The sequence below is a fragment of the Coregonus clupeaformis genome, chromosome 18, assembly GCF_020615455.1.
Source record: "Coregonus clupeaformis isolate EN_2021a chromosome 18, ASM2061545v1, whole genome shotgun sequence".
In the NCBI taxonomy this organism is placed as follows: domain Eukaryota; kingdom Metazoa; phylum Chordata; class Actinopteri; order Salmoniformes; family Salmonidae; genus Coregonus; species Coregonus clupeaformis.
The window spans coordinates 40,163,727-40,188,587 of NC_059209.1; the positions used below are offsets into that span (position 1 = coordinate 40,163,727).

At 43.7% G+C, this 24,861-nt stretch overlaps 1 protein-coding gene across 1 annotated transcript in view; it reads left to right on the plus strand.

Moving 5' to 3' along the window:
• The window catches only part of niban2b (niban apoptosis regulator 2b), a 53,436-nt gene extending 31,907 nt beyond the window's left edge, over window positions 1-21,529 (plus strand). Inside the window, exons 6-14 of the mRNA XM_041897301.2 lie at window positions 5,464-5,579; window positions 6,226-6,330; window positions 6,610-6,772; window positions 7,928-8,115; window positions 8,371-8,526; window positions 9,559-9,672; window positions 9,937-10,044; window positions 10,904-11,015; window positions 19,459-21,529. Of these exons, the coding sequence (XP_041753235.2) occupies window positions 5,464-5,579; window positions 6,226-6,330; window positions 6,610-6,772; window positions 7,928-8,115; window positions 8,371-8,526; window positions 9,559-9,672; window positions 9,937-10,044; window positions 10,904-11,015; window positions 19,459-20,735 (2,339 nt within the window). The 3' untranslated portion in view covers window positions 20,736-21,529. The remainder of the gene's footprint in view (window positions 1-5,463; window positions 5,580-6,225; window positions 6,331-6,609; window positions 6,773-7,927; window positions 8,116-8,370; window positions 8,527-9,558; window positions 9,673-9,936; window positions 10,045-10,903; window positions 11,016-19,458) is intronic.
• Window positions 21,530-24,861: the final 3,332 nt, after the last annotated feature.

The window sequence follows — 24,861 nt, forward strand, 5'->3', positions numbered from 1 at the left end:
TCCCCTGTGCTCGAGTCCTGGTCCAAATGCTCAAGTCTGAGTCCCTGGGTCCACTTGAACTCAAAGCCACCGGTCGTCCGTATTGGCACTCCCCAGTAGGAGCAGTCCTCCATAGGAATGAATGGTATTCTACAGTATTTCAATGAAATATTTCAAGGACAAAATTACTTTAATGTATTTTTTCATTTTTTATGTTTAGCTCACCAAATATAATTTAGAAGTATGCGTTAGGTGTCTGTAATAGAATAAACGTGTCAAAAATGAATGTAGACATTAATGAATGCATTTCTATAGCTTCCCATATCTTACAATGGAGGAGTGCCAAGATGGCTGTGCGGTGGCTTCAATACGTCCCCTGTCAGTCATCAGGGTTTATACACGTCATTGGTCTCTTGTCCAGTCCCCTTAGTAGTCCGATTTTAGTCAGAGATAATTTAGTCTAGTCTCATTTTAGTCAACTGAAATGAAAAATCATCTTAGTTTTTTCTGGGTCTATTTAGTCAGTTATAGTGATGTCAATTGGCACTAAAATAGGTGCTTGACAAATATTTTAGTCACTATTTATATTGACAAAGAACTGGTATATGGTTCCTATGTGTTGGCCATGCAGGCAGATGACTGCTTCATAGCTATCTACACATACATACAGTGGGGAAAACAAGTATTTGATACACTGCCAATTCTGCAGGTTTTCCTACTTACAAAGCATGTAGAGGTCTGTATATTGTATCATAGGTACACTTCAACTGTGAGAGACGGAATCTAAAACAAAAATCCAGAAAATCACATTGTATGATTTTTAAGTAATACATTTGCATTTTATTGCATGACATAAGTATTTGATACATCAGAAAAGCAGAACATAATATTTGGTACAGAAACCTTTGTTGCAATTACAGAGATCAGAGTTTCCTGTAGGTCTTGACCAGGTTTGCACACACTGCAGCAGGGATTTTGGCCCACTCCTCCATACAGACCTTCTCCAGATCCTTCAGGTTTCGGGGCTGTCGCTGGGCAATACGGACTTTCAGCTCCCTCCAAAGATTTTCTATTGGGTTCAGGTCTGGAGACTGGCTAGGCCACTCCAGGACCTTGAGATGCTTCTTACGGAGCCACTCCTTAGTTGCCCTGGCTGTGTGTTTCGGGTCGTTGTCATGCTGGAAGACCCAGCCACGACCCATCTTCAATGCTCTTACTGAGGGAAGGAGGTTGTTGGCCAAGATCTCGCGATACATGGCCCCATCCATCCTCCCCTCAACACGGTGCAGTCATCCTGTCCCCTTTGCAGAAAAGCATCCCCAAAGAATGATGTTTCCACCTCCATGCTTCACGGTTGGGATGGTGTTCTTGGGGTTGTACTCATCCTTCTTCTTCCTCCAAACACGGCGAGTGGAGTTTAGACCAAAAAGCTCTATTTTTGTCTCATCAGACCACATGACCTTCTCCCATTCCTCCTCTGGATCATCCAGATGGTCATTGGCAAACTTCAGACGGGCCTGGACATGCGCTGGCTTGAGCAGGGGGACGTTGCGTGCGCTGCAGGATTTTAATCCATGACGGTGTAGTGTGTTACTAATGGTTTTCTTTGAGACTGTGGTCCCAGCTCTCTTCAGGTCATTGACCAGGTCCTGCCGTGTAGTTCTGGGCTGATCCCTCACCTTCCTCACGATCATTGATGCCCCACGAGGTGAGATCTTGCATGGAGCCCCAGACCGAGGGTGATTGACCGTCATCTTGAACTTCTTCCATTTTCTAATAATTGCGCCAACAGTTGTTGCCTTCTCACCAAGCTGCTTGCCTATTGTCCTGTAGCCCATCCCAGCCTTGTGCAGGTCTACAATTTTATCCCTGATGTCCTTACACAGCTCTCTGGTCTTGGCCGTTGTGGAGAGGTTGGAGTCTGTTTGATTGAGTGTGTGGACAGGTAACGAGTTCAAACAGGTGCAGTTAATACAGGTAATGAGTGGAGAACAGGAGGGCTTCTTAAAGACAAACTAACAGGTCTGTGAGAGCCGGAATTCTTACTGGTTGGTAGGTGATCAAATACTTATGTCATGCAATAAAATTCAAATGAATTACTTAAAAATCATACAATGTGATTTTCTGGATTTTTGTTTTAGATTCCGTCTCTCACAGTTGAAGTGTACCTATGATAAAAATTACAGACCTCTATGTGCTTTGTAAGTAGGAAAACCTGCAAAATCGGCAGTGTATCAAATACTTGTTCTCCCCACTGTACATACATACATACATACATACATACATACATACATACATACATACATACATACATACATACATACATACATACATACATACATACATACATACATTGATATATATAGTACTGGGATTTCAGCACAGGCTAGATTTTAGTCTAGTATATACTTTTTTTGGGGGCCTGGAAGAAATCCCCTCCACGCTCTCATGAGGCAGTGCCAAGATAAATGGCCCACCCTTAAAGTCTCATCACACACAGGCAGACAGAGAGAAAGGGTGGTCTGGGGCTGTGGACTTCCTGCCTGTAGCTATGTGCTCTGGTAGATTCTCTTCTTCCGCCCTCATAACGCTCCCAGGCTTCTCTCTCACACACAGCCCCACCCTGCACACATACACTTCCTGCCTTTGTCATGGCTGGAGTCCACACACGCACAAACACAGCAATAACACAGAACCGCACTGAATTAATTGATAAAAATTCCCCCATTTTTTTATCACAACACAGGAATTCACATGATTGTTCTGTTGCTTTAAGTAGCTCTCTAGTCTCCCGTAGGGTAGCTCTCTAGTCTCCTCCTGTAGAGTTGTTTTGATGGCGAGCCTATGCATGCCAGAGTCTAAATCTTGATCCCAAACACAGCTGGATGCGTTCATAAATACTTCATTTTGACACTTTCAGCAGAGGTGGAGATAGTCCAAGCAGGTGGTGTGTTTGAGGTATCCATTAGGGGTAACTAGACTTGTGATTCTGCCGCAAGAGAAGCTTTCACCATATAAACTATGACTTGATGGTCAAAACAAAACAGTACCTTGCCAAACAAATGTCAAATCAGTGTATTTGTTGCCTACACAGATTTGCAGGTGTTAAGACAGGTGCAGTAAAATGCTTATGTTACTAGCTCCAACCGTGCATTAGGATGAACAATGTGGAGAATACAGTATATAAAGTGCATTGGGAAAGTATTCAGACCCCTTCACTTTTTCCACATTTTGTTACGTTATAGCCTTATTCTAAAATTTATTAAATCGTTTTTTCCCCCTCATCAATCTACACACAATGCCCCATAATGACAAAGCAAAAACAGGTTTTTAGAAATGTTAGCAAATTTGTTAAATATAAAAAACATGACATTTACATAAGTATTCAGACCCTTTACTCAATACTTTGTTGAAGCACCTTTGGCAGCGATTACAGCCTCGAGTCTTCTTGGGTATGATGCTACAAGCTTGGCACACCTGTTTTTGGGGAGTTTTTCCCATTCTTCTCTGCAGATCCTCTCAAGCTCTGTCATGTTGGATGGGGAGCGTCGCTGCACATCTAGTTTCAGGTATTTCCAAAGATGTTCAAGTCCGGCCTCTGGCTGGGCCACTCAAGGACATTCAGAGACTTGTCCCGAAGCCACTCCTGCGTTGTCTTGGCTGTGTGCTTAGGGTCGTTGTCCTGTTGGAAGGTGAACCTTTGCCCCAGTCTGAGGTCCTGAGCGCTCTGGAGCAGGTTTACATCAAGGATCTCGCTGTACTTTGCTCCGTTCATCTTTTCCTCGATCTTGACTAGTCGCCCAGTCCCTGCCGCTGAAAAACATCCCCACAGCAGGATGCTGCCACCACCATGCTTCACCGTAGGGATGGTGCCGGGTTTCCTCCAGATGTGACGCTTGGCATTCAGGCCAAAGAGTTCCATCTTGGTTTCATCAGACCAGATAATCTTGTTCCTCATGTTCTGAGAGTCCTTTAGGTGCCTTTTGGCAAACTCCAAGCGGGCTTTCATGTGCCTTTTACTGAGGAGTGGCTTCCGTCTGGCCACTACCATAAAGGCCTGATTGGTGGAGTGCTGCCGAGATGGTTGTCCTTCTGGAAGGTTCTCCCATCTCCAGAGGAGCTCTGGAGCTCTGTCAGAGTGCCCATCGGATTCTTGGTCACGTCCCTGACCAAGGCCCTTCTCCCTGATTGCTCAGTTTGGCCAGGCGGTCAGCTCTAGGAAGAGTCTTGGTGGTTCCAAACTTCTTCCATTTAAGAATGATGGAGGCCACTGTGTTCTTGGACCTTCAATGCTGCATAATTTTTTTTGGTACCCATCCCAGATCTGTGCTTCGACACAATCCTGTCTCGGAGCTCTACGGACAATTCCTTCGTCCTTATGGGTTGGTTTTTGCTCTGACATACACTGTCAACTATGGGACCTTATCTAGACAGGTGTGTGCCTTTCCAAATCATGTCCAATCAATTGAATTTACTAAAGGTAGACTCCAAGTTGTAGAAACATTTCAATTATGTTCAATGGAAACAGGATGCATCTGAGCTCAATTTCGAGTCACATAGCAAAGGGTCTGAATACCTATGTAAATAAGGTATTTTTGTACCTAATTTATTTTTTGCAAAAAAATCTAAACCTGTTTGCTTTGTCATTATGGGGTATTGTGTGTAGATTGCTAGAAAAAACACATTTAATCAATCGATTTTAGAATAAGGCTGTGACGTAACAAAATGTGGAAAAAGTCAAGGGATCTGAATACTTTCCGAATGCACTGTATATACACAGTGAGTTAACATTATATAAACAGAATGAGGTGACCAGCCTTCAGACTATATACTGTACATGGGGAATTAGTCTCAAGGTGCAGGGCTGAGTACCGGGCAGGTAGCCGGCTAGTGATTGCTGTTCAACAGTCTGATGGCCTGGTGATAGAAGCTGTTTCACTGTCATTAAACCATTACGGGTTGTAGCTACTTCAGTATTTGGAAATGATTGGGCAATTTTTATTTTTAGCAAAGTCAAAAGTTCATACTTCCTTAAATGGTTACTGTGGATTCTCCTTTGGTTGCCATGGTAATGCTCTGATAAATAACTCTATAAGCCAGGCTGGTCTCTAGAGGATGACCTGTTCACTGCATTAGGCTCTGTTTCCTTTTTAGGGGAAAAACCTCCTCTGCTGTCCAGATTTCGATGGTGACCCTTGGTCTACATAATAAACACTTCCCTTTCTGCGCAAATTGCAACAGACTAGGAATGGCGAGAGGGAAACTCCTTTTTTAAAACATGTTTTAACCACAAAAACATTTTAGAAATCATTGTGTGTGTGTGTGTGTGTACTTTGTAGGAAGTGTAACTAATATTTTCTCTGAGATTGTTGTGATTAAATGATAAACTTGTACAATGTGAATTTAGATATTAAACTCAACCTTTACTACAGTATGTGGTTTCTCTTCCACTAACAACACTGCTCCTCTGTGGTTATCCCATAGGTTTATCAGAGAAGAGCAAGGTGCAGACTCCAGCCTTCACAGACGCACTGAGACTCTACCGCCAGGCCCACGGGCACTATGGCACCTGGGAGATGATGTGTGGAGTGCCCTCACAGGTGAGCATGCCACAGCCAATGACACTGTCTGTGTCACATGTGCTGGTCTGATCTGTATGTGTCTCATTGGTGGTGTTACAGGATATATTGAAAGACTACCACTGTTTGGTTATAGTGTACAGACAGACAGACACCATTCTGCTGTCCAACAGCGGGTCAGGGCCAAGTGAGCTCATGCCCACAGGATTGTGTCACCAGGGCAGGGGCCGTAGTGACATCATCAACTCGCAGCTGGACTATGCCCTATTCCCTATAGTGCATTATGGGCCTTGGTCAAAAGTAGTGCACTATGCAGGGTACAGGATACCATTTGGGATGCATCCCTGTATGAGGAGCCAATATGCTTCCTGTTGCTGTTCTCTCTTGGGTCGCTGTATCATGTTGATGGGTATTTTGCTGACCAGGCCAGGGCTCTGACTGTAGGTCATAAAAACTGTGGCGCGTGCAGAAGGACGCACACAGATTCTGGTGAATAAGACTAAGAATGTTGTATCACTATGGAAATATGGCTATTGGGTCTCATACAAATACTTTTGGACAGCTGAAGCAAGCACACTATTTTTCTTCAAGGAAATGACCCTTTGTAGTTGTTGTCATCTGAAACACACTGATCCACCTCTGTATGTGTTGTGTATCCCTCCTGTAGATTCTGGCCAACCTGGTGATGGAGACTCTTCTTCCTGAGCTCAGGGATCTGATCTCCCCTCGACTGAAAGGCAAAATGCACGACAGGCAGAGGAACTGGATGCTGGTAAGTCCCGTCTCTCACCCAACAGACCAAGTACACCTTTATAAATTATACTAAGAAAGTATAGCTTGGGAAAATCTTACCCCTTAGCTCCTGTGTTTCCTGTTCTGACATGAATCTCTGTGTTCCCCTGCGCTGTACGGCACGATGGGTGCCCTCTCCTCCAACATCTCCAACCTGTTTGTGTGTCTTTCAGAAGGGTTGGGATCAAGGCAGAAGATGAATTTCCATTGACTGCAAAGAAAATGGATCAATAAAGTATTGTTCTGTGCCCCCATGCAGGTCTGCGATGCGGTGTATGGTCTGGTGGTGAGGCAGTCCCAGGCCCAGTACGAGGCCGTGGTGCAGAGCTGTGAGGCCCAACGCCCCCCTCTAGAGGCCTCCATACGCACAGACATGGACCAGATCATCACCTCCAAGGAGCACGTCACCAACAAAATCAAAGGTGAGCCCTCCGTGATATGAGCAGTTAGTGCTGTGGACAACGCTCCTACCTTTCCCCTTTTCACTGTCCTATCTTTATCAAAATAAATATCACCCAAATATATTTTAGAAAAGGATGAGCCCTCCACATTTGTATGAAGTTGACCCTAGTCCTAGAAACTGACCCAAGGTCGGTTCTGCCTTCCACCTTGTGTACAATCATTCCTGCTCAATAACAAAAGATACAGTTACATAGTAATTTATAATACAGGAATTTTCTTTTTATGCTACTCACAACGCCACCCCCACCCAACTTCCTATCCACCTTCTCAGCCACAACCCCACCCTCCCACCCAGACATCTCTTCGCTATGGCTGGGAGAAGAGCACACAGCATTGTGCAAAGAAGTCATAAACATTAATAATAATACAAATAAAAGGAGAAATACAATTATATGCATACTGAAATACAATGAAATAAGTCATGGACTAAGGGGAGTAAGCTCATCCTATATCTCTGTCCAATAAGGGCACCTTGGGACACTAACCGGTCAATTCCAGTAGCTGCAGTGCATAGTGGATTATAGTCCCTCCATGTCTGGCCTGCATGTCATTCTGGGTCCTGTTTACCAGTGAGTCGACAGGTATTTACCAATAGTCTGACAGATTAATTTCACAGCCACATAGGGCTCTATTCAATCCGTAACTGGGAAGTTCAGTGTTACAGCGTGATTGAAATTTAAAGGCAACGTTCTCACATTAGCGGAGACTGCATTCACTTTAAACGCTGCATATGTCGGCTCAATCGGAAATTACCTTTTACATTTCTAGCGTGCAATCTGTATACAATCTGTATATCAGCGATACAGATTGAATAGAGCCCCCTTAGACAGTTTAGTGTTGTGTGACCGCCTGTGTCCATCGAGTGGAACGCAGGAAGACTAGCAGCATTCCATCAACAGTTATGAGGGTAACTTAGCCTTAAAATGACTCACCTCTGTCGCTATTACAGTCTGACAGACAGAAAGCTGCTGTCAGGGAGATGGCTCTGTGGTCATGGACAGGAGCTGAATTCCTTTGGTCGACATGTGTAACACTCACAGCAGGACTTCTGCCAGTTTTCTAAAGTTATCTAGACAATTCTTTGACATTCTCTCTACTCTGTGACCCCCCCACAGCGGTGGTGCTGCCCAAGGCAGAGAAGCTGCTGAAGGTGAGTATCCAGCCCTACATCAGCTCTATCCTGGAGGCCCTGATGGAGCCCACCAGCCGAGGCTTCTCTCAGGTCAGAGACGTCTTCTTCAGAGAGCTGGTGGACATGAGCAAGAACACACTGAACGACGGCACCAAGGAGAAAGTGGGAGAGGTGAGAGGGCTCAGCTTCTAATTGTGACCATAAGCCTAATGAAACTGCATCTCAGTTTAGCGGCTTACAACTGTAGGTTTCTATAGAACAATGTAGTGATTTTATATTTGAATTGTATTTGGGATACAGACACGTGTGAAATGAATGACTAGTTGTATCATTCTACCCTTTGATATATTGTGTTTGTTCTGTAGGGACTAAAGTGAGTACAGTAGGTCACTGCCCAGTCTCACTCCTCTCTCTCCCCATCCTCAGCACATGGAGAAGATCTCAATGCTGGCGTTCCACCCAGTGAAGATGCAGAGCTGCTATGAGAAAGTAGAGGACTTGAGTCTGGACGGCCTGCAGCAGAGGTTTGATGTCTCCAGCCCCTGTGTGTTTGTCCAGAGAGCACAGATCCTCATGAGAGAGGTAAAACTACACTACATTGCACCTTCCTACACATTATTAAGCCTTGTCCGAGTCAGAATGGCCCATGTGGTAGTAGCCGAGCTCATGTTTCTGTAACGTGGAGCAGCTTGATGTACAAGTACACCCCCTGGACAGGATGCTAGTCTGTCGCCCTACATCTTATTACATGCTGCAAAACGTGACACAACGTCTTAACTGCTGATTTAATAGTTTTTCACTGAGCTGATACACTGTAGGGGTAGTTAATAGAGCTATCACACATGCAGTATTCTACAACTAGTCCTCACAGAGTATGGTACTGATTCAGTAAGTGCTAAAATGTCTCCATTTGCGTTCCTGCTGGTGTGTGAGTGCTGGAAGGATGCAGTCTGCAGGTCTCTGTTGTGGTGGGTGGTTATGCTGTTTTGTATGAGGTCCTCAGAGCTATAGGGAGTTCTTTATTGTGGTTAGAGAACAATCACATTCTGGTCAGCGAGTGGTGGGGCTATGGTTAGCTGTCATTGGCTGGCTGTTCTCTGTTGACAGGCTGTAGGTTTAGGGAGAGTGATCCTAGAGCCAAGTATTCACCACCCAGCGTGTCCCCCATTTGTGAAACACGTAGGCTGTAGCGGCCAGAAGCTGCTGGGAGTCAGAATTCTCAGACTGGGGCTAAGGTCGTTTGTAACTTTGCTTTGCGTCCAAGATTCTGTTTATAATTCAGATATACAATAGCTAAAATCTTCCATCAGTGTTTGGAGCATGCTTTGTGTAGAATGAAAGGAGGGGTTGGATTGGACAGTATTCCACTAGTAAACAGTAGAAACATATTATATTCTGTAACGCTACACTTACACAGGAATTGTTGGGAAGATGGTGCCCTCTTGTGGTGAATATATGAAGCATTTTTTTCTTCTTGGCTAGACTTTTGGAAATTCAGCAAGTATCTCTTGTGTGAATGTTGCTGTTATGTTTACTATATATCTTTGAATATCTTATCCAACTTGCCACAAAGCTATTCCCTATTCTATTCTAAACAAATGTTTGTCTGTGCAGCAAATGGACGATGCGGTGTACACGTTTGAGCAGATCCTCCACCAGAGTCTGGAGGACCAGGAGCCAGAGGGGCTCTGTAAGAACATCCAACGCTGCCAGGACCGGGTCATCAAGGTCAGACACAGGAGAGGGTTGCCCCTGCTACCTGCCATGGCACAGGGATGGGTAGAGGAAGGGTGGGGAAATAGGATGGAAAATCATACTATAGGAAAACCAAGAAGAGGGGATTTAGTTGCTTGTTTAATGTCGACGTTTTAGCTCTGAGGCCTTTCTCAAGACCTCAAGTCCAGTGAAGCCCTATATACTCTAGTGGTGATACCCTTTATTTAACCTCTCCTGTCTTTCGTTTCCCTAATTTCTGTCCCCCTCTCTTCTCAGAAATTTGACTATGACAGCAGCACAGTCCGGAAGAGGTTCTTCAGAGAGGCTCTTCTTCAGATCTTCATCCCTTACATGCTGAAGCAGCTCTCTCCCTCCGTATCCTCTGTAAGTCTAGCAGCTCTCTCCCTCCGTATCCTCTGTAAGTCTAGCAGCTCTCTCCCTCCGTATCCTCTGTAAGTCTAGCAGCTCTCTCCCTCCGTATCCTCTGTAAGTCTAGCAGCTCTCTCCCTCCGTATCCTCTGTAAGTCTAGCAGCTATCTGCCGGTTGTTGGAACACTTAGCATTCTCACACTTTCAAACTAGACAGTGTGACTAGACCGTGACACTGTTGGGTCAAATTCATACATTATGGGTGTGTTCGTAAATTCACTCTGGAGTGCCAGAGTGCGCTCTGGGCGTTCGTAAATTCAGAGTGTTGTCAGATTGTTTGTTAGTAAATTCGGAGCGTTCAGAGCGCACACTGGACGCTCTGGCCGAGGAGTAGGGTTGATCTGAGCGTTCTGACCTCACAACGGCAGTCAAGCACCCAAGCTAACTGGCTAAAGTTGGCTAGCTTGCTAGCTACTTCCAAACACAAATGAGAGAACACCTCACGCTGACCATTTTTTACTCGCCCTAGCAGAGCTGGTTATCTAGAGTGTTGGTAACTGCTGTTGGCAACAATTTCATTATTTATTTTTTTACTGACACCGGTCATATTCAACGGGTGCTGCGTGTTCGTAAATTCATCAGTTATTCTGTGCTCTGGCACGCTCAGGAGAGAGTGCTCTGAAATCGGAGTAGATAGCCAGAGTGAATTTACGGACACACCCTATGTACTGTATGAAACTGACATTACACTTCCATGCAATGGCATTCTCTTTGTCACTCATAGTGTTAACTTATTCTTTCTTTGCATGTCTCTCCTGAGTGTATGATTCCTTTATGGGTTCTCAGTTCTCATACTCTTTCCTCTGGTGGCCAGGAGCTGCCTCGTTTCCAGGAGCTGATCTTCGAGGACTTTTCTCGTTTCATCCTGGTGGAGAACATCTTTGAGGAGGTGGTGCTGCACTCTGTCATGAAGGACATCATGATGGGTGAGTCTCACAGCTGAAACAGTGGCTGTATCTTTAATGGCACGTTATTCCCTTTGTAGTGCATTACTATGGGCCCTGGTCAATAGTTATACTCCCGAGTGGCACACTAGAGATCCTGGTGGCACACTAGAGATCCTGGTTCGAATCCAGGCTCTGTCGTAGCCGGCCGCGACCGGGAGACCCATGGGGCGGCGCACAATTGGCCCAGTGTCGTCCAGGGTAGGGGAGGGAATGGCCGGCAAGGATGTAGCTCAGTTGGTAGAGCATGGCGTTTGCAACGCCAGGGTTGTGGGTTCGATTCCCACGGGGGGCCAGTATGAAAAAATACAATAAAAAATAATAATGTATGCACTCACTAACTGTAAGTCTCTCTGGATAAGAGCAGCTGCTAAATGACTAAAATGTAAATGGTCAATAGTAGGAAAAGGGTGCCATTTGGGACTCCGACATATCCTTCTTATTAAACACAAAAACTGTTTTAAGTGAGAAGCAGGCATTGGTCTGAAGCCGAAAAAGAAAGGAAATTCATGAGCACCACAATGCCTGCTCTACTAAGGTTTTCAAGCACACAGCTTTGGCCTACTACAGTAGCTATGTTGGTCTATTGTACTTCAAACAATGTATAGGCAGAATTAGGAATCAAATATTCTCAAACAGCTTAATTCATACTCTTAGAGGAGTTGCTCCCACAATAATGTGATTTGTACGGCATACTAGGCAATGTATTGTATTCTTCCCACCCCACACTGACCTTATCCCATTCCACTACCTTTTCAAGCTTAATTTTTTGTATTATATGAAAGTAAGCTTTGCTTTTATACTTACAAGACCATTAGGCTTGATCGAGTGAGCTTTTTTTTTTCTTATCGTATGTGGTGCCTGCCTGTAATTCTTTAAACCTTTATTTTAGCAATTACACTACCGGTCAAAGGTTTTAGAACACATATTCATTCAAGGGTTTTTCTTAATTTTTACTATTTTCTACATTGTAGAATAATAGTGAAGACATCAAAACTATGAAATAACACATATGGAATCATGTAGTACCCAAAAAAGTGTTAAACAAATCAAAATATATTTTATATTTGAGATTCTTCAAATAGCCACCCTTTGCCTTGATGACAGCTTTGCACACTCTTGGCATTCTCTCAACCAGCTTCACCTGGAATGCTTTTCCAACAGTCTTGAAGGAGTTCCCACATATGCTGAGCACTTGTTGGCTGCTTTACCTTCACTCTGCGGTCCGACTCATCCCAAACCATCTCAATTTGGTTGAGGTCGGGGGATTGTGGAGGCCACGTCATCAGATGCAGCACTCCATCAATCACCTTCTTGGTAAAATAGCCCTTACACAGCCTGGAGGTGTGTTGGGTCATTGTCCTGTTGAAACACAAATGATAGTCCCACTAAGCCCAAACCAGATGGGATGGCGTATCGCTGCAGAATTCTGTGGTAGCCATGCTGGTTAAGTGTGCCTTGAATTCTAAATAAATCACAGACAGTGTCACCAGCAAAGCACCCCCCCCCCCCCACACCATAACACCTCCTCCATGCTTTACGGTGGGAAATACACATGCAGAGATCATCCGTTCACCCACACTGCATCTCACAAAGACACTGCGGTTGGAACCAAAAATCACTAATTTGGACTCCAGACCAAAGGACACATTTCCACCGGTCTAATGTCCATTGCTCGTGTTTCTTGGCCCACACAAGTCTCTTCCTCTTATTGGTGTCCTTTAGTAGGGGTTTCTTTGCAGCAATTCGACCAGGCCTGATTCACACAGTCTCCTCTGAACAGTTGTTGATATGTCTGTTACTTGAACTCTGTAAAGCATTTATTTGGGCTGCAATTTCTGAGGCTGGTAACCCTAATGAACTTATCTTCTGCTGCAGAGGTAACTCTGGGTCTTCCATTCCTGTGGCGGTCCTCATGAGAGCCAGTTTCATTATAGCGCTTGATGGTTTTTGTGACTGCACTTGAAGAAACTTTCAAAGTTCTTGAAATATTCCATATTGACTGACATTCATGTCTTAAAGTAATGATGGACTGTTGTTTCTCTCTGCTTATTTGAGCTATTCTTGCCATAATATGAACTTGGTATTTTACCAAATAGGGCTATCTTCTGTATACAGTCACTCATAGATATCAAATCAATATTTATTGGTCGGGTACACAGATTTGCAGGTGCAAAATGCTTATGTTACTAGCTCCAACAGTGCAGTACAACAGGTGTTCCCAAACTTTTTCACTCCGGCCCCCCTTTCCGCATTGGGGAACATCCCGCGCCACGTCTGGTTCTATGGGCACAAGCACTGTTCACACCCCTCTTATTGGCGTGGAGAACATTTTGCAGGTTTAAAGCATATTTCCTGCAATGCTACACATTTTGTCATGGGGTGCAGAGAAAATGTTGCAGTTTTAAAGCTCATTTTCGTGCAATTCTGTACATTTTGCATGTCTGTGTTCATGTGATATTTGAGTGACTCAAACATTACTACAAAATCTATGGGCTTAGAAACCTAGCTAAAATATTTCTGTTGACATGGGCTAGTTGATCTGGACATTTATGACAACTTATAAATAATAGCTCTGTAAGGTATGCAAAGACTGACAGGACAAGAGAAACTGATGATGCACTACCCAATTTCGAAATTGCACCTTGCGCATTCCACTATTACAACTTTCAAGAGTAAGTTGAAAGCAGGACTGAGTTCCTTAGTGTTTCACACTACATTGAAAGACATTTACAATAAGACTATCTAAAAACACTTACAGCCTAATTATATAATACATACTTTTAAAAGCAGGAGACTGATGTTCATTATCCCTCTGAAGAGTATGAATTTGTCTTTTTGAGAAGGTTTGAATCCTAAGCAACCTTCCTATGCATTGTTTTGAAGTACAATATACCAACATAGCTACTGTAGTAGGCCAAAGCTGTGTGCTTGAATACTTTGGTAGAGCTTTACATTTTAGTCATTTAGCAGACGCTCTTATCCAGAGCGACTTACAGTTAGTGAGTGCATACATTTTCATACTGGGTGAAGTAGGCATTGTGGTGCTCGTGAATTACCTTTTTCGGCTTAAGACCAATGCCTACTTCTCACTTAAAATATAGTTTTTTACTTATAAGTGATTCACGATATATAGATAGACACCACACACTGCATTCGGAAAGTATTCTGACCCCTCGACTTTTTCCAAATTTTGTTACGTTTACGTTAAATTCTGTGTTTTTTCCTCATCAATCTACACACAATACCCCATAATGACAAAGCAAAATGTTATTTTTTTGTGCAAATTTATAAAAAATTAAAAACTGCTATAACATTTACATAAGTATTTACTCAGTACTTTGTTGAAGCACCTTTGGCAGTGATTACAGCATCGAGTATTCTTGGGTATGACGCTACAAGCTTGGCACACATGTATTTGGAGAGTTTCTCCCATTCTTCGCTGCAGATCCTCTCAAGCACTGTCAGGTTAGATGGGGAGAGTCGCTGCACATCTATTTTCAGGTCTCTCCAGAGATGTTCGATCGGGTTAAAGTCCGGCCTCTGGCTGGGCCACTCAAGGACATTGAGACTTGTCCCGAAGCCACTCCTGCGTTGTCTTGGCTGTGTGCTTAGGGTGGTTGTCCTGTCGGAAGGTGAATCTTCGCCCCAGTCTGAGGTCCTGAGCGCTCTGGAGCAGGATTTCATCAAGGATCTCTCTGTACTTTGCTCCGTTCATCTTTCCCTCAATCCTGAGGAGTCTCCCAGTCCCTGCTGCTGAAAAACATCCCCTCAGCATGATGCCAGGGATGGTGCCAGGTTTCCTCCAGACGTGACGCATAGCATTTAGGCCAAAGAGTTCAATTTTGGTTTCATCAGACCAGATAATCTTGTTTCTCATGGTCTGAGAATCTTAAGGTGCCTTTTGGCGAACTCCAAGTGGGCTGTCATATGCCTTTTACTGAGGAGTGGCTCCCGTCTGGCCACTATACCATAAAGGCCTGATTGGTGGAGTGCTGCAGAGATGGTTGTACTTCTGGAAGGTTCTCCCATCTCAGTAGAGGAACTCTGGAGCTCTGTCAGTGACCATCGGGTTCTTGGTCACATCCCTGACCAAGGCCCTTCTCCCACGATTGCTCAGTTTGGCTGGGCGGCCAGCTCTAGGAAGAGTCTTGGTGGTTCCAAACTTCTTCCATTTAAGAATGATGGAGGCCACTGTGTTCTTGGAGACCTTCAATGCTGCAGAAATGTTTTGGTTCCTTTCCCCAGATCTGTGCCTCGACACAATCCTGTCTCAGAGCTCTACGGACAATTCCTTCGACCTCGTGGCTTGGTTTTTGCTCTGACATTTACTGTCAACTGTGGGACCTTTATATAGACAGGTATGTGCCTTTCCAAATCATGTCCAATCAATTGAATTTGCCACAGGTGGACTCCAATGAAGCTGTAGAATGGACACAGGATGCACCTGAGCTCAATTTTGAGTCTCATCAAAGGGTCTGAATACTTATGTTAGGTTTTTTTTTTTTTTTTTTTTGTGCAACAATTTCTAAACCTGTTTTCGCTTTGTCATTATGAGGTATTGTTTAGATTGAGAAATGTTTTATATCCATTTTAGAATAAGGCTGTAAGACTGTAAGGTAACAAAATGTGGAAAATGTCAAGGTATTTGAATACTTTCTGAAGTATGTATGTATAAATAAGCTTTGTAGTACAATTGAAAGTTCAAATACACAGCATTTCAAACAGTCCGCAATAACTGGATGAATTCAGGGAACGTGAAATTAGGCTAAATATAAGCCCCACTAATAATGTAATTATTTTATCATAGTTTTACCTGCTTTTTTTTGCAATATCCACTGGTCTGGCTTTCTAGTCTATGAAAATTCACTTTTTGTGAAATTTAACCAGAACCATGCGTAATGCACATTCACTTATAATGACTAACTTCATGTAGCCGGCATTATAGAAAATTAACACCGGTCTCACAAAGAATCTCTCAAGCACAAGCCGACTTGCTAGTGAGTAGCCAGATAATCTTTATATTTGAAGTTTAGTCAACTTGGATCTATTTGCTAGCTAACACGGCAGAACAGTTTAATTGTTATGAACACACCCTTCTGTCCGTCTCCAACTGTTTGAATGGCATGCTAGCCTGTCCACTTTGTTCAGATGTTGAAATCAAGTGGCCTAGTTTATTTCTCAGATTGAAAAGGAGTTGCCAATTCCTTATAATTGTGTTTTATGCTTATTGCACATTTATAAAACAGACTAGACAGCTAGTATAATAGTCTTTGGCTAAAATGCTGCTAGCAGTACGTGGTACCGCAATGCCCCGCATGACAAACTGAGCGTTACTTTTCCAGAATCAAAGTTAATTGATACTCCTGTTTTAGTAGTGTCTGCGCTTTATTTGAGACATAAAAAGGTTAACTTCTCCTTTACAGTAAAATGTCTCTGTATTTCGGTTTCCATATGACTGATTCTGTTGCACCAAACCTCAAATGCAAATAGCGAGTTGAAACCGCTTGTCAGAGAGGAAGAAGTCATCTCTAAACTTTGTTGCTGTGAGTGACAGGGCGAGGGTGTGTGTGTGTGTGTGTGTGTGTGTGTGTGTGTGTGTGTGTAAACAGAGAGGAAGAGGCGACGCAAAAGGTTTCACTCTCGCCAAAATCTGTCCAAAATAAGTCCAATGCGTTTCTATGGGCTTCTTTTGGACCTAAGCTTGTCGTCTGCCTTCCCACCTTTTGAGACGACTCCCATTGTTAGGGCGGAGAAATCAGCATATTGTCGTCATATTCAGATCTGGTGTAAATGGGAAGGTGCACACAGCACAGAAGGAGTGAAGGAGATGAGACCAAAAAGACAGCATGAGAACAAGCAAACATAAACGCTCAGAAAAACGGAAAATACAAAAAACCTTGACTCTTGCTATACAGGCATTTGGAATATTGCCCCAAAACAAATGTTATTAATGAAATGAATTTGATATCCCCTGACGCGCTCAATAGAGAAATGGTCAGATGAAGCAGAGGCTACAAGACTGCTTTGCTAGCAAGGACTGAAATATGACTTCGCCAGTAGCGTTGACAAGTTTACGACCTCAGTCACCGGCTTCATAAGAAAGTGCATCGACAACATTTAAAGTTCGCTGCTTTCCTAACCAAAAGCCCCAGATTAACACTGAGATACGCTCCAAGCTAACGGACAGAGACACCGCACATCGGGCTATACCAGCTAACCCTGAGGCTAGGGTCATGGCAACGAATGCGTACAAGCAGTCCCGCTACGCCCTCCACAGATTCATCAAACATGTGAAGGAACAATGCAAGAATAAGGAAATAAATTCTACTATACCGGTTCTAACACATGTCAAGGACTACAGTCTATTATGGATTATAAAAGAGGACCCAGCCCTGAACTGTCCAACGATGCCGCTCTACCAGACGAACTGAATGCTTTTTATGCAGGCTTTGCCAGAAACAACACAGAGCCTAGCAAGAGGGCCCCCACTGTCCTCGAGGACCGGGTGATCTCGCCCTCCAAGGCTGACATGAGACTTTTTTAAACGGAAAAACAAGGCCAGACTGTATTTCAGGGCGCGACCTCGTGGCATGCACAGACCAGCTGGCTGGCGTCTTCACTGACATTTTCAGCCTCTCCCTGTCTAATCCCCACATGTTTCAAGCTGACTACCATCATTCCTGTTCCCAAAAACTCGAAGGCAACCGGGCCAACCCCAGGTGGTGAGGGTAGACAACAGTGTCTGTTGGAGACAGACTGGTCGAGTGGCGAATGAAGTCATCCCCTCTTCTCCATAAATGGAGCCACTCGCCTGCCAACTGGTCATTCTCAATAAGCTTTCCTCAGCTGGATTCCTGTTTTCCTACTGCACTGTTCTCATTAGACGCATGAGGTTAACTCTGCCAAATGTGGGACTTCAGCGCCTGTCGATAGTTGAGTACCAACCGTAAGATTTTTGCTTGGAATAGAATAAATGATTTACTTGTCAGTCTCTGTTTAGCTAGACCCACACCGCTAGCTATCGAGCTTTAGATATCTATTTCTGCAAGGCTACAGCTAACTTGGCTAACTAGCTGCTAGGCTAGCTAGCCACTCAAACGGCTAGCTCTCGCCACAAGGCTTAAGCTAACCCGTGTAAACTCACCACAACACTTTCTCAGAGCCATGGCGCCTGCTGCCCCTGCACAGGGAGAACCTAGCAGGCCTCCAGCCCCAGAATCGGCACACCCGTGCCCGTGTGGGGCTATGATAGCAGGCAAAGATATGCACCCAATGTGTATCGCCTGCTTGGGTTTTGAGCACTCTGCGGCATCACTCGCTAGTTCTTTGTGCACTATGGGGCTCTCCCTGCAAACTCCCTTCACCGGCGAGTGTGCAGAGCTAACCCCAAACAAGACTCATCGCCGTCACCCCATTCTGGAACTACGGATCGTCAACAGCTTTCTGAGAACGTTTACGTTTCGTATGCTTACGCTTAACGTGCTGTCTCACACTATTCGGCAAGGCGACTGGTTCACTTCACTGCAGCACACAGGTTTCCTTTCAAGGCACAGCCTATGAATATCTTACCTGTTTGGGCTAGCACCGGCTCCCCGTCTGTTCAGCAAGTATGTAGAGGTGGCTCTAGCACCCCTCGGGGCTGAGAGTCTCCGCCTACATAGATGATTACTTGCTTTGCTCCCCCATACGGGGGCAAGTGGTGCGAGACATCTTTCCTTGTAACCCACCTCAGCGAGTTAGGGTTAAAGATAAATCAGAAAGAGCTGTCTGGTGCCAACACAGAGAATAGAAAACCTAGGCATCGAGCTAGATTCTCTCATCGTGCTATACAATCAGACGGCCGAATAACAGACCTGTTCGTAACCAGTGGCTATGGATGAAATGTATAAAAGTATCTGTACAAAACATGAAAAACATACAAAAATATATATTTTGAAACATCACATTTTGACTAAATGTGTGAACATTTTAAAATGTATGCTTATTTTTGAGAATTTAAACTGTTTACTTGTTATAAAAGGTTAATAAAATAAATACACTATGTGGTTCTTGGTAACGGACGAACGGATCATGACGAGAGGCGGAGAGAGTGTGTTGTGTACCTCCAATCAAGTTGATTTGCGAAGTTTCATCGATATTGGTGTCCTATTGGCTTAGATGTGATGATGGGAAGATTTGAATTTAACATTGAGCATCAACCAATCCCATACTTATAGTCACGACTATAATATTTGAATGCGTTATTTATTCAGTGCATGGAAGAGAGTACTCGTGCTTGTAGATGGGCTCAGAGTTCTTCCTCACCAAGTGACCTCAGTAGGAAAAACTCCAGGCCGTGTTAAGTGATACTGCTCCTGTGGTCTGTGTACAATGTCTTAATGACCCGCCCCCTCTTTCTTTTTATTCTTCCCTCTTACTGTAGCTGTCAAGGAGGCAGCAGTCCAGAGAAGACACAACCTTTACAGAGACAGCATAGTGCTGACCAGCAGTGATCCCAACCTGCACCTGCTGGGGGATAACCCTGCCATCGACTGGGCTGGGGAGTACGGGACAGGACCGGAGGAGGGACCGGAGGCGGTGGACGGGGAGGAGACTGGGGACAACACAGGAGGGGCGGCCCAGAGGAGGCGCAGGATGAAGCAGGTGGTCTCTATAATACAGCTGGACGGCTCTCCCATCCTGGCCAACGAGTCCTGCCTGGACGTCCCCGGGGTGGACAGCATCCCTGAGGAGACGGCGGGAGAGGACCAGGACACAGATGCCCCGTCATCTCCAGAGAGTGTCCACCAGGAACCAGTCAAAGTTAATGGAACCGGTCAAAAAGGAAAGCGAAAGGCTCCTCCTCCTCCAGTCCAGCCAGAGAACATTCCATCCCCTGCCCTAACGAATGGCTCCGACGTAAAAGGAGAGCCGGCGGCCATCTTGAGTAAGGCCCCAGAGGTACAGACCAAAATCTCAGAAGATGTCCCCAAGGAAGCTGAGAGTGAGATGAAGTCCCCAGAGACGAAGAGCTTCTTACAGGATACTGAGAGCACAGCGTCAGCCATCGAGAGTGCCATACAGGAGATTGAGAATGCAGTGCAGGGAGAGGACAGCGAGCCAGCCGTGGAGGCGGATACACTGGAGGCAGTGGCAGAAGTTTCACCCTCAAGCCAGAAGGATAGTGGACCCTTAAGCAAAGAGGAAGAGGAGGAATCTTTAAAACCAATTCAGCAGGAGGCACTGGCACCAACAGCTTTTAGCCAAGAGGAAAGCACTCCTTCCAATTTAGAGGAGGTATCTCCCTCCACTCAGACTGAGGTAGCAGCAACACCTATAGCACAAGAGGAGATCCCCACACCAACAGCCCTGGACAGCAAGCAAGTCCCTGCAGCCATACCAACAGAAATGCCTGCAGCCATACCAACAGCCCTGGAGACGAAGCAAGTCCCTGTCCCAGGATCAATGCCAGAGAGCACTGGGAGCACTTCAGAAGTCAGTCCAGAGTTGGAACAGGCCACAGTGCCACATGATGACCGTGGCTTCCACTCTCTCACCAGTGAGGCGGTGGAGGAGGATGCTGCCCCCAGTACAGAGGGGCCAGAGGCAGTAGAGTTGGTCCCTGAGGCAGGAGCAGAGGGTGAGGGAGTGACTTTGGTCCAGGAGGGAGCAGCAGAGAGGGTGATTGGCCCAGGAGGGAGCAGCATCACAGAACAATAACTCTGAGACCGGAAAGGAGGAGAAGGAGTCTGGGAAGGCAGAGGGAGTCCGTGAGGAATGAGTCCTCGCTTAGGCTGTATGCTGGCGTTAATTTTGATTTTGATGTTTGTTTTTTACCAAGACAGGCATATTATACTACATAAACCTAATCTCACAAAAGCATAGACAATTTAATAAATGGAAATGGTTTGTATACAGTAGTTTTGCCATTAGATCAACTGCTTGGTTTTGGTTTTCACCTTATAACAGTTCTAATAACACTTTCTGTACCAATATTATCCACCAATACCAAATCAGTCTGTACCTTAAGTGGGGCTCAAGTGCAACTTCATTGTCTCAATATTGTTTTTGTGTTTCTATATTTTGACAGATATTCCAACTGATAAAGCATGTGCATTCCATTCAACCCACATTCCAATTGATAGCATGTATATTGTAGCCCGAGTGCCAGATGTGTTTGTGCGCTCATGCCAACTCCTTGTCATGCCAAAAATGGCTTAATAATGAATGGAATTGGCAAGAGCACAAACAGATCTGGGACCAGGCTGTGTGTGTATTGCATTCCATCCACACAAGGGGGAAGTCATTCCATGACCCTTTTTTACTATATATTCACAGCGTAGTGAATGATGAGGACAATTGAAAGACCCAGTTGTCCTCTTATGGTGTTCTGTAAATATGAAACGAAATGGCACACTTCAGGTGCTGTTCTTGGTTGGGTATACACTGAGTATACAAATTATTAAGAACACCTTCCTAATATTGAGTTGCACCCCCCCTTTGCCCTCAGAACAGCCTCAATTCGTCGGGGCATGGACTCTACAAGGTGTCCAAAGCGTTCCACAGGGATGCTGGCCCATGTTGACTCCAAGGCTTTCCAAAGTTGTCAAGTTGGTTTGATGCCCTTTGGGTGGTGAACCATTCTTGATACACACAGGAAACGGTTGAGCATGAAAAACCCATCAGTGTTGCAGTTTTTGACACAAACCGGTGCTCCTGGCACCTACTACCATATCCTGTTCAAAGGCACTGAAATCTTTTGTCTTGCCCATTCACCTTCTGAATGGCACACATACACAATCCATGTCTCAATTGTCTCAAGGCTTAAAAATCTTTCTTTAACCTGTCTCCTCCCCTTCATCTACACTGATTTGAAGTGGATTTAACAAGTGACATCAATAAAGGATCATAGCTTTCACCTGGTCAGTCTATGTCATGGAAAGAGCAGGTGTCCTTAATGTTTTGTACACTCAGTGTATAATGTTCAATGGCATCATTGATTTGTTTAAAGTTTGCTTAGTTGGTTACCTACTGTGTTAAGTTGTATTTGGATTGGACCACGGCAAGGTGAGCAAAACTAGAGCTATCCGTGGCTAAATAAAAATCTGAGTATTTATTCAATAGATTCAACGACCAATATGTCCTTGTTATTCTTATTGGTGTTTGTTTGTGTGTCCCACTTCTTTCATACAGTTGCCCTCTGAAGTTTCCTGTCAGTTTAATCTGTCTTATTATCAGAAGATTTCAAATACTTTTGTAATCATGCGTCAGTCTTCAATAATCTTCTTCTGGTGTATTCATTGAGATTATTTGTTGGAAAGGTACCTGGGAATCAAGCAATTTGTGTAAGCAATACTGTGGTAATTGTGCCTTATGGAATACTGGAAAACGTAGAGTTCAAAGTACTTATTTATTTTCTATTTCAAATTGAAATGACAATCCATCAAACATAATGATGTGCAAAAACGTATTTAATGACATGGAAATCAAGGCAAAATACAACATCAAATGAGTAATGCTATTTGATATGTTGTCCTTTTAATATTTTACCATTTTATTATTGATATGACTGGGAATACCTCAGTTCTAACATTGAATGGTTCCTAACAGAGAGAGCCTCTCTACATACTGTATTAAATACATTGTTGGCTTTTTTCAGCGCCACACAGTCATTTTGTTCCACGTTTATTTTGTACTATACTGTATCTTCAGTGCCTTCATTGATGCACATGATTTTTCCCTATGCTTTTTTCTATGTATTATGTATTGGACACTGCATTATGTCCCTGTCCCCAACCCATACCTTTTGTAAAAGTACACTTATCATTTGTTTTACTCTTATACAATAGACTGTTATTGATTTTATAAATAATTATCGATTTAAATGTTTGTAATGGTTTTCCTTTGGAACACACAGGTTTGTTAAAGGGGCAATCTGGGATTTGAAAAACAACAGTGGGCATCCTGACACTTTTGTTGGTTAACAGGTGAGGGATGGGGCTGGAGAAATGTTACCACTCTCAAATTCCAAAATGGATGTGCCAGTCTTAGATTGCCCCCTTTTTAAAAAAATGGTTGTTGGGTTCATGTGGAGCAGTATTTAGGCTTGCATTCACATTGACTGTCATATTTCCAAACTACAATTGATCAATTTAAAGGGGCAATCTGATTGCTACATCTATTTTTGGACTTTTAAATTAAATACTATATACCCATTGATTCTTGAAAAATATAACTTATAAATGCTTTATGAGCTTACTTACTGTCGTACCAATCAGAACCCAAAATATAAACTTGTTTTACTTCATTGTTTGTAAGCAATGTAATTGTAAACAAACACTGTATAGCCTCAATGGTTAAAAGTATCAAATTGATATAATTCCTTGTGTCCATAGCCCTGTATATGAATGTGAGATTGGTTACATTTCTCCAGCCCCATCCCTCATCTTTTGACCAAAACAGTGGTGGGGTGTCTGCTTTGTTTGAACTGCAGATTGTTGCCTCTAAGGTGTGCATTTCTCATAGTTCACCAGACATGCATGGACCATTCTGGCTGAAGGGAGACGTGCTGTGCCTTTCATCCTTGCACCTTTCAGTAGAGGGCAATGTAGTATCCATAGATTCATTGTGGTTTAAAAAATGTTGTCTTAGGAAATGCCATCTGTAGAGCCTACAGGCCTACTAATGTATAGTGTGTGTGTGTGTGTATATATATATATATATATATATATATAACCCACATTATTATATATAACCCACATTTAAATGGCCATCTTCCACAAACCAAATGAAAGATCCCTCTAAAAACATGAGATAATATTTAAAGAGACCTTGGTTCACAATGTTTTGGATCTCTCTTTCAGCCCTTGTTATGTAACCTTGGTGTCATGTCATATGCACTTGATGTATGAAGCATCAATGTGCCCTAATACAGATTATTTTAATCCTTGGAAAAAATAGCAAAGTGCTATTTATGAACACAATTTCCCTCAGAACCGGGGTGAGGCACTAGAACTGGGTTCCCCAACTGGGGGGCTGTGGGTTAAAAAAATTGTTGGACATAAGACCGTAAAAACACCAGCAAATTAGCTCCAAGTGATTTTAATTTTGGAAATCTGTTCCAAAGTATTCCCACGCATAGAGCAATATGTGATTGTATACAAATCAGTGGCAGTTGGTGACGTTTAAGATGAGGGAGGACAATATATATTTTTCATAAGCATGGCCTTATTTCTATTTTAGCGTATTGAATGACTCATTCATATTCCATTCACCCAGCTCAATGTAACATCGATAGGTTTAGACTACTACATGATGCTAACAATTTCCCTATACCCATCATGAGGTTGCTACAGTTTAGAAATCAAGGTGACCGACGGTGACTCATTCAATACCGCCTTGCACACTCTTGCCTGCATCTAGCTGATCCAGTGTGTAGTCATTAGTCCAACAGTTGCAAACGAGAGTTTCTATTGAACAAATTCAGTTATGTTTATCTTCGTTTCATTTGCTTAAGTTTAAGAAACATTTCAACAGATTTGGCGTAATGAATAAATCCCTAATCACATGCAAACACAGTTTACTTTCATAGCAGCCACATTCAAACCGCATGAACATTTTGCATGAACACATTATTTTCGCATCTATGCGCTCTCCTCCTCTCACCTTTTCCCTTAGCTGTGTTGTGCACTGAAGTCAACAAGCAGACTGTGGCCGGGTGAAAAAACTGTTCCAAGCCAAACCTTCACATCATAACCGCTACCCATAGCCTACATTGTTGTTGCCATATTAGCTAACAACATTAGTAACGTCATAGTCAACATAGCTACCATTTTTTTTATCTGAG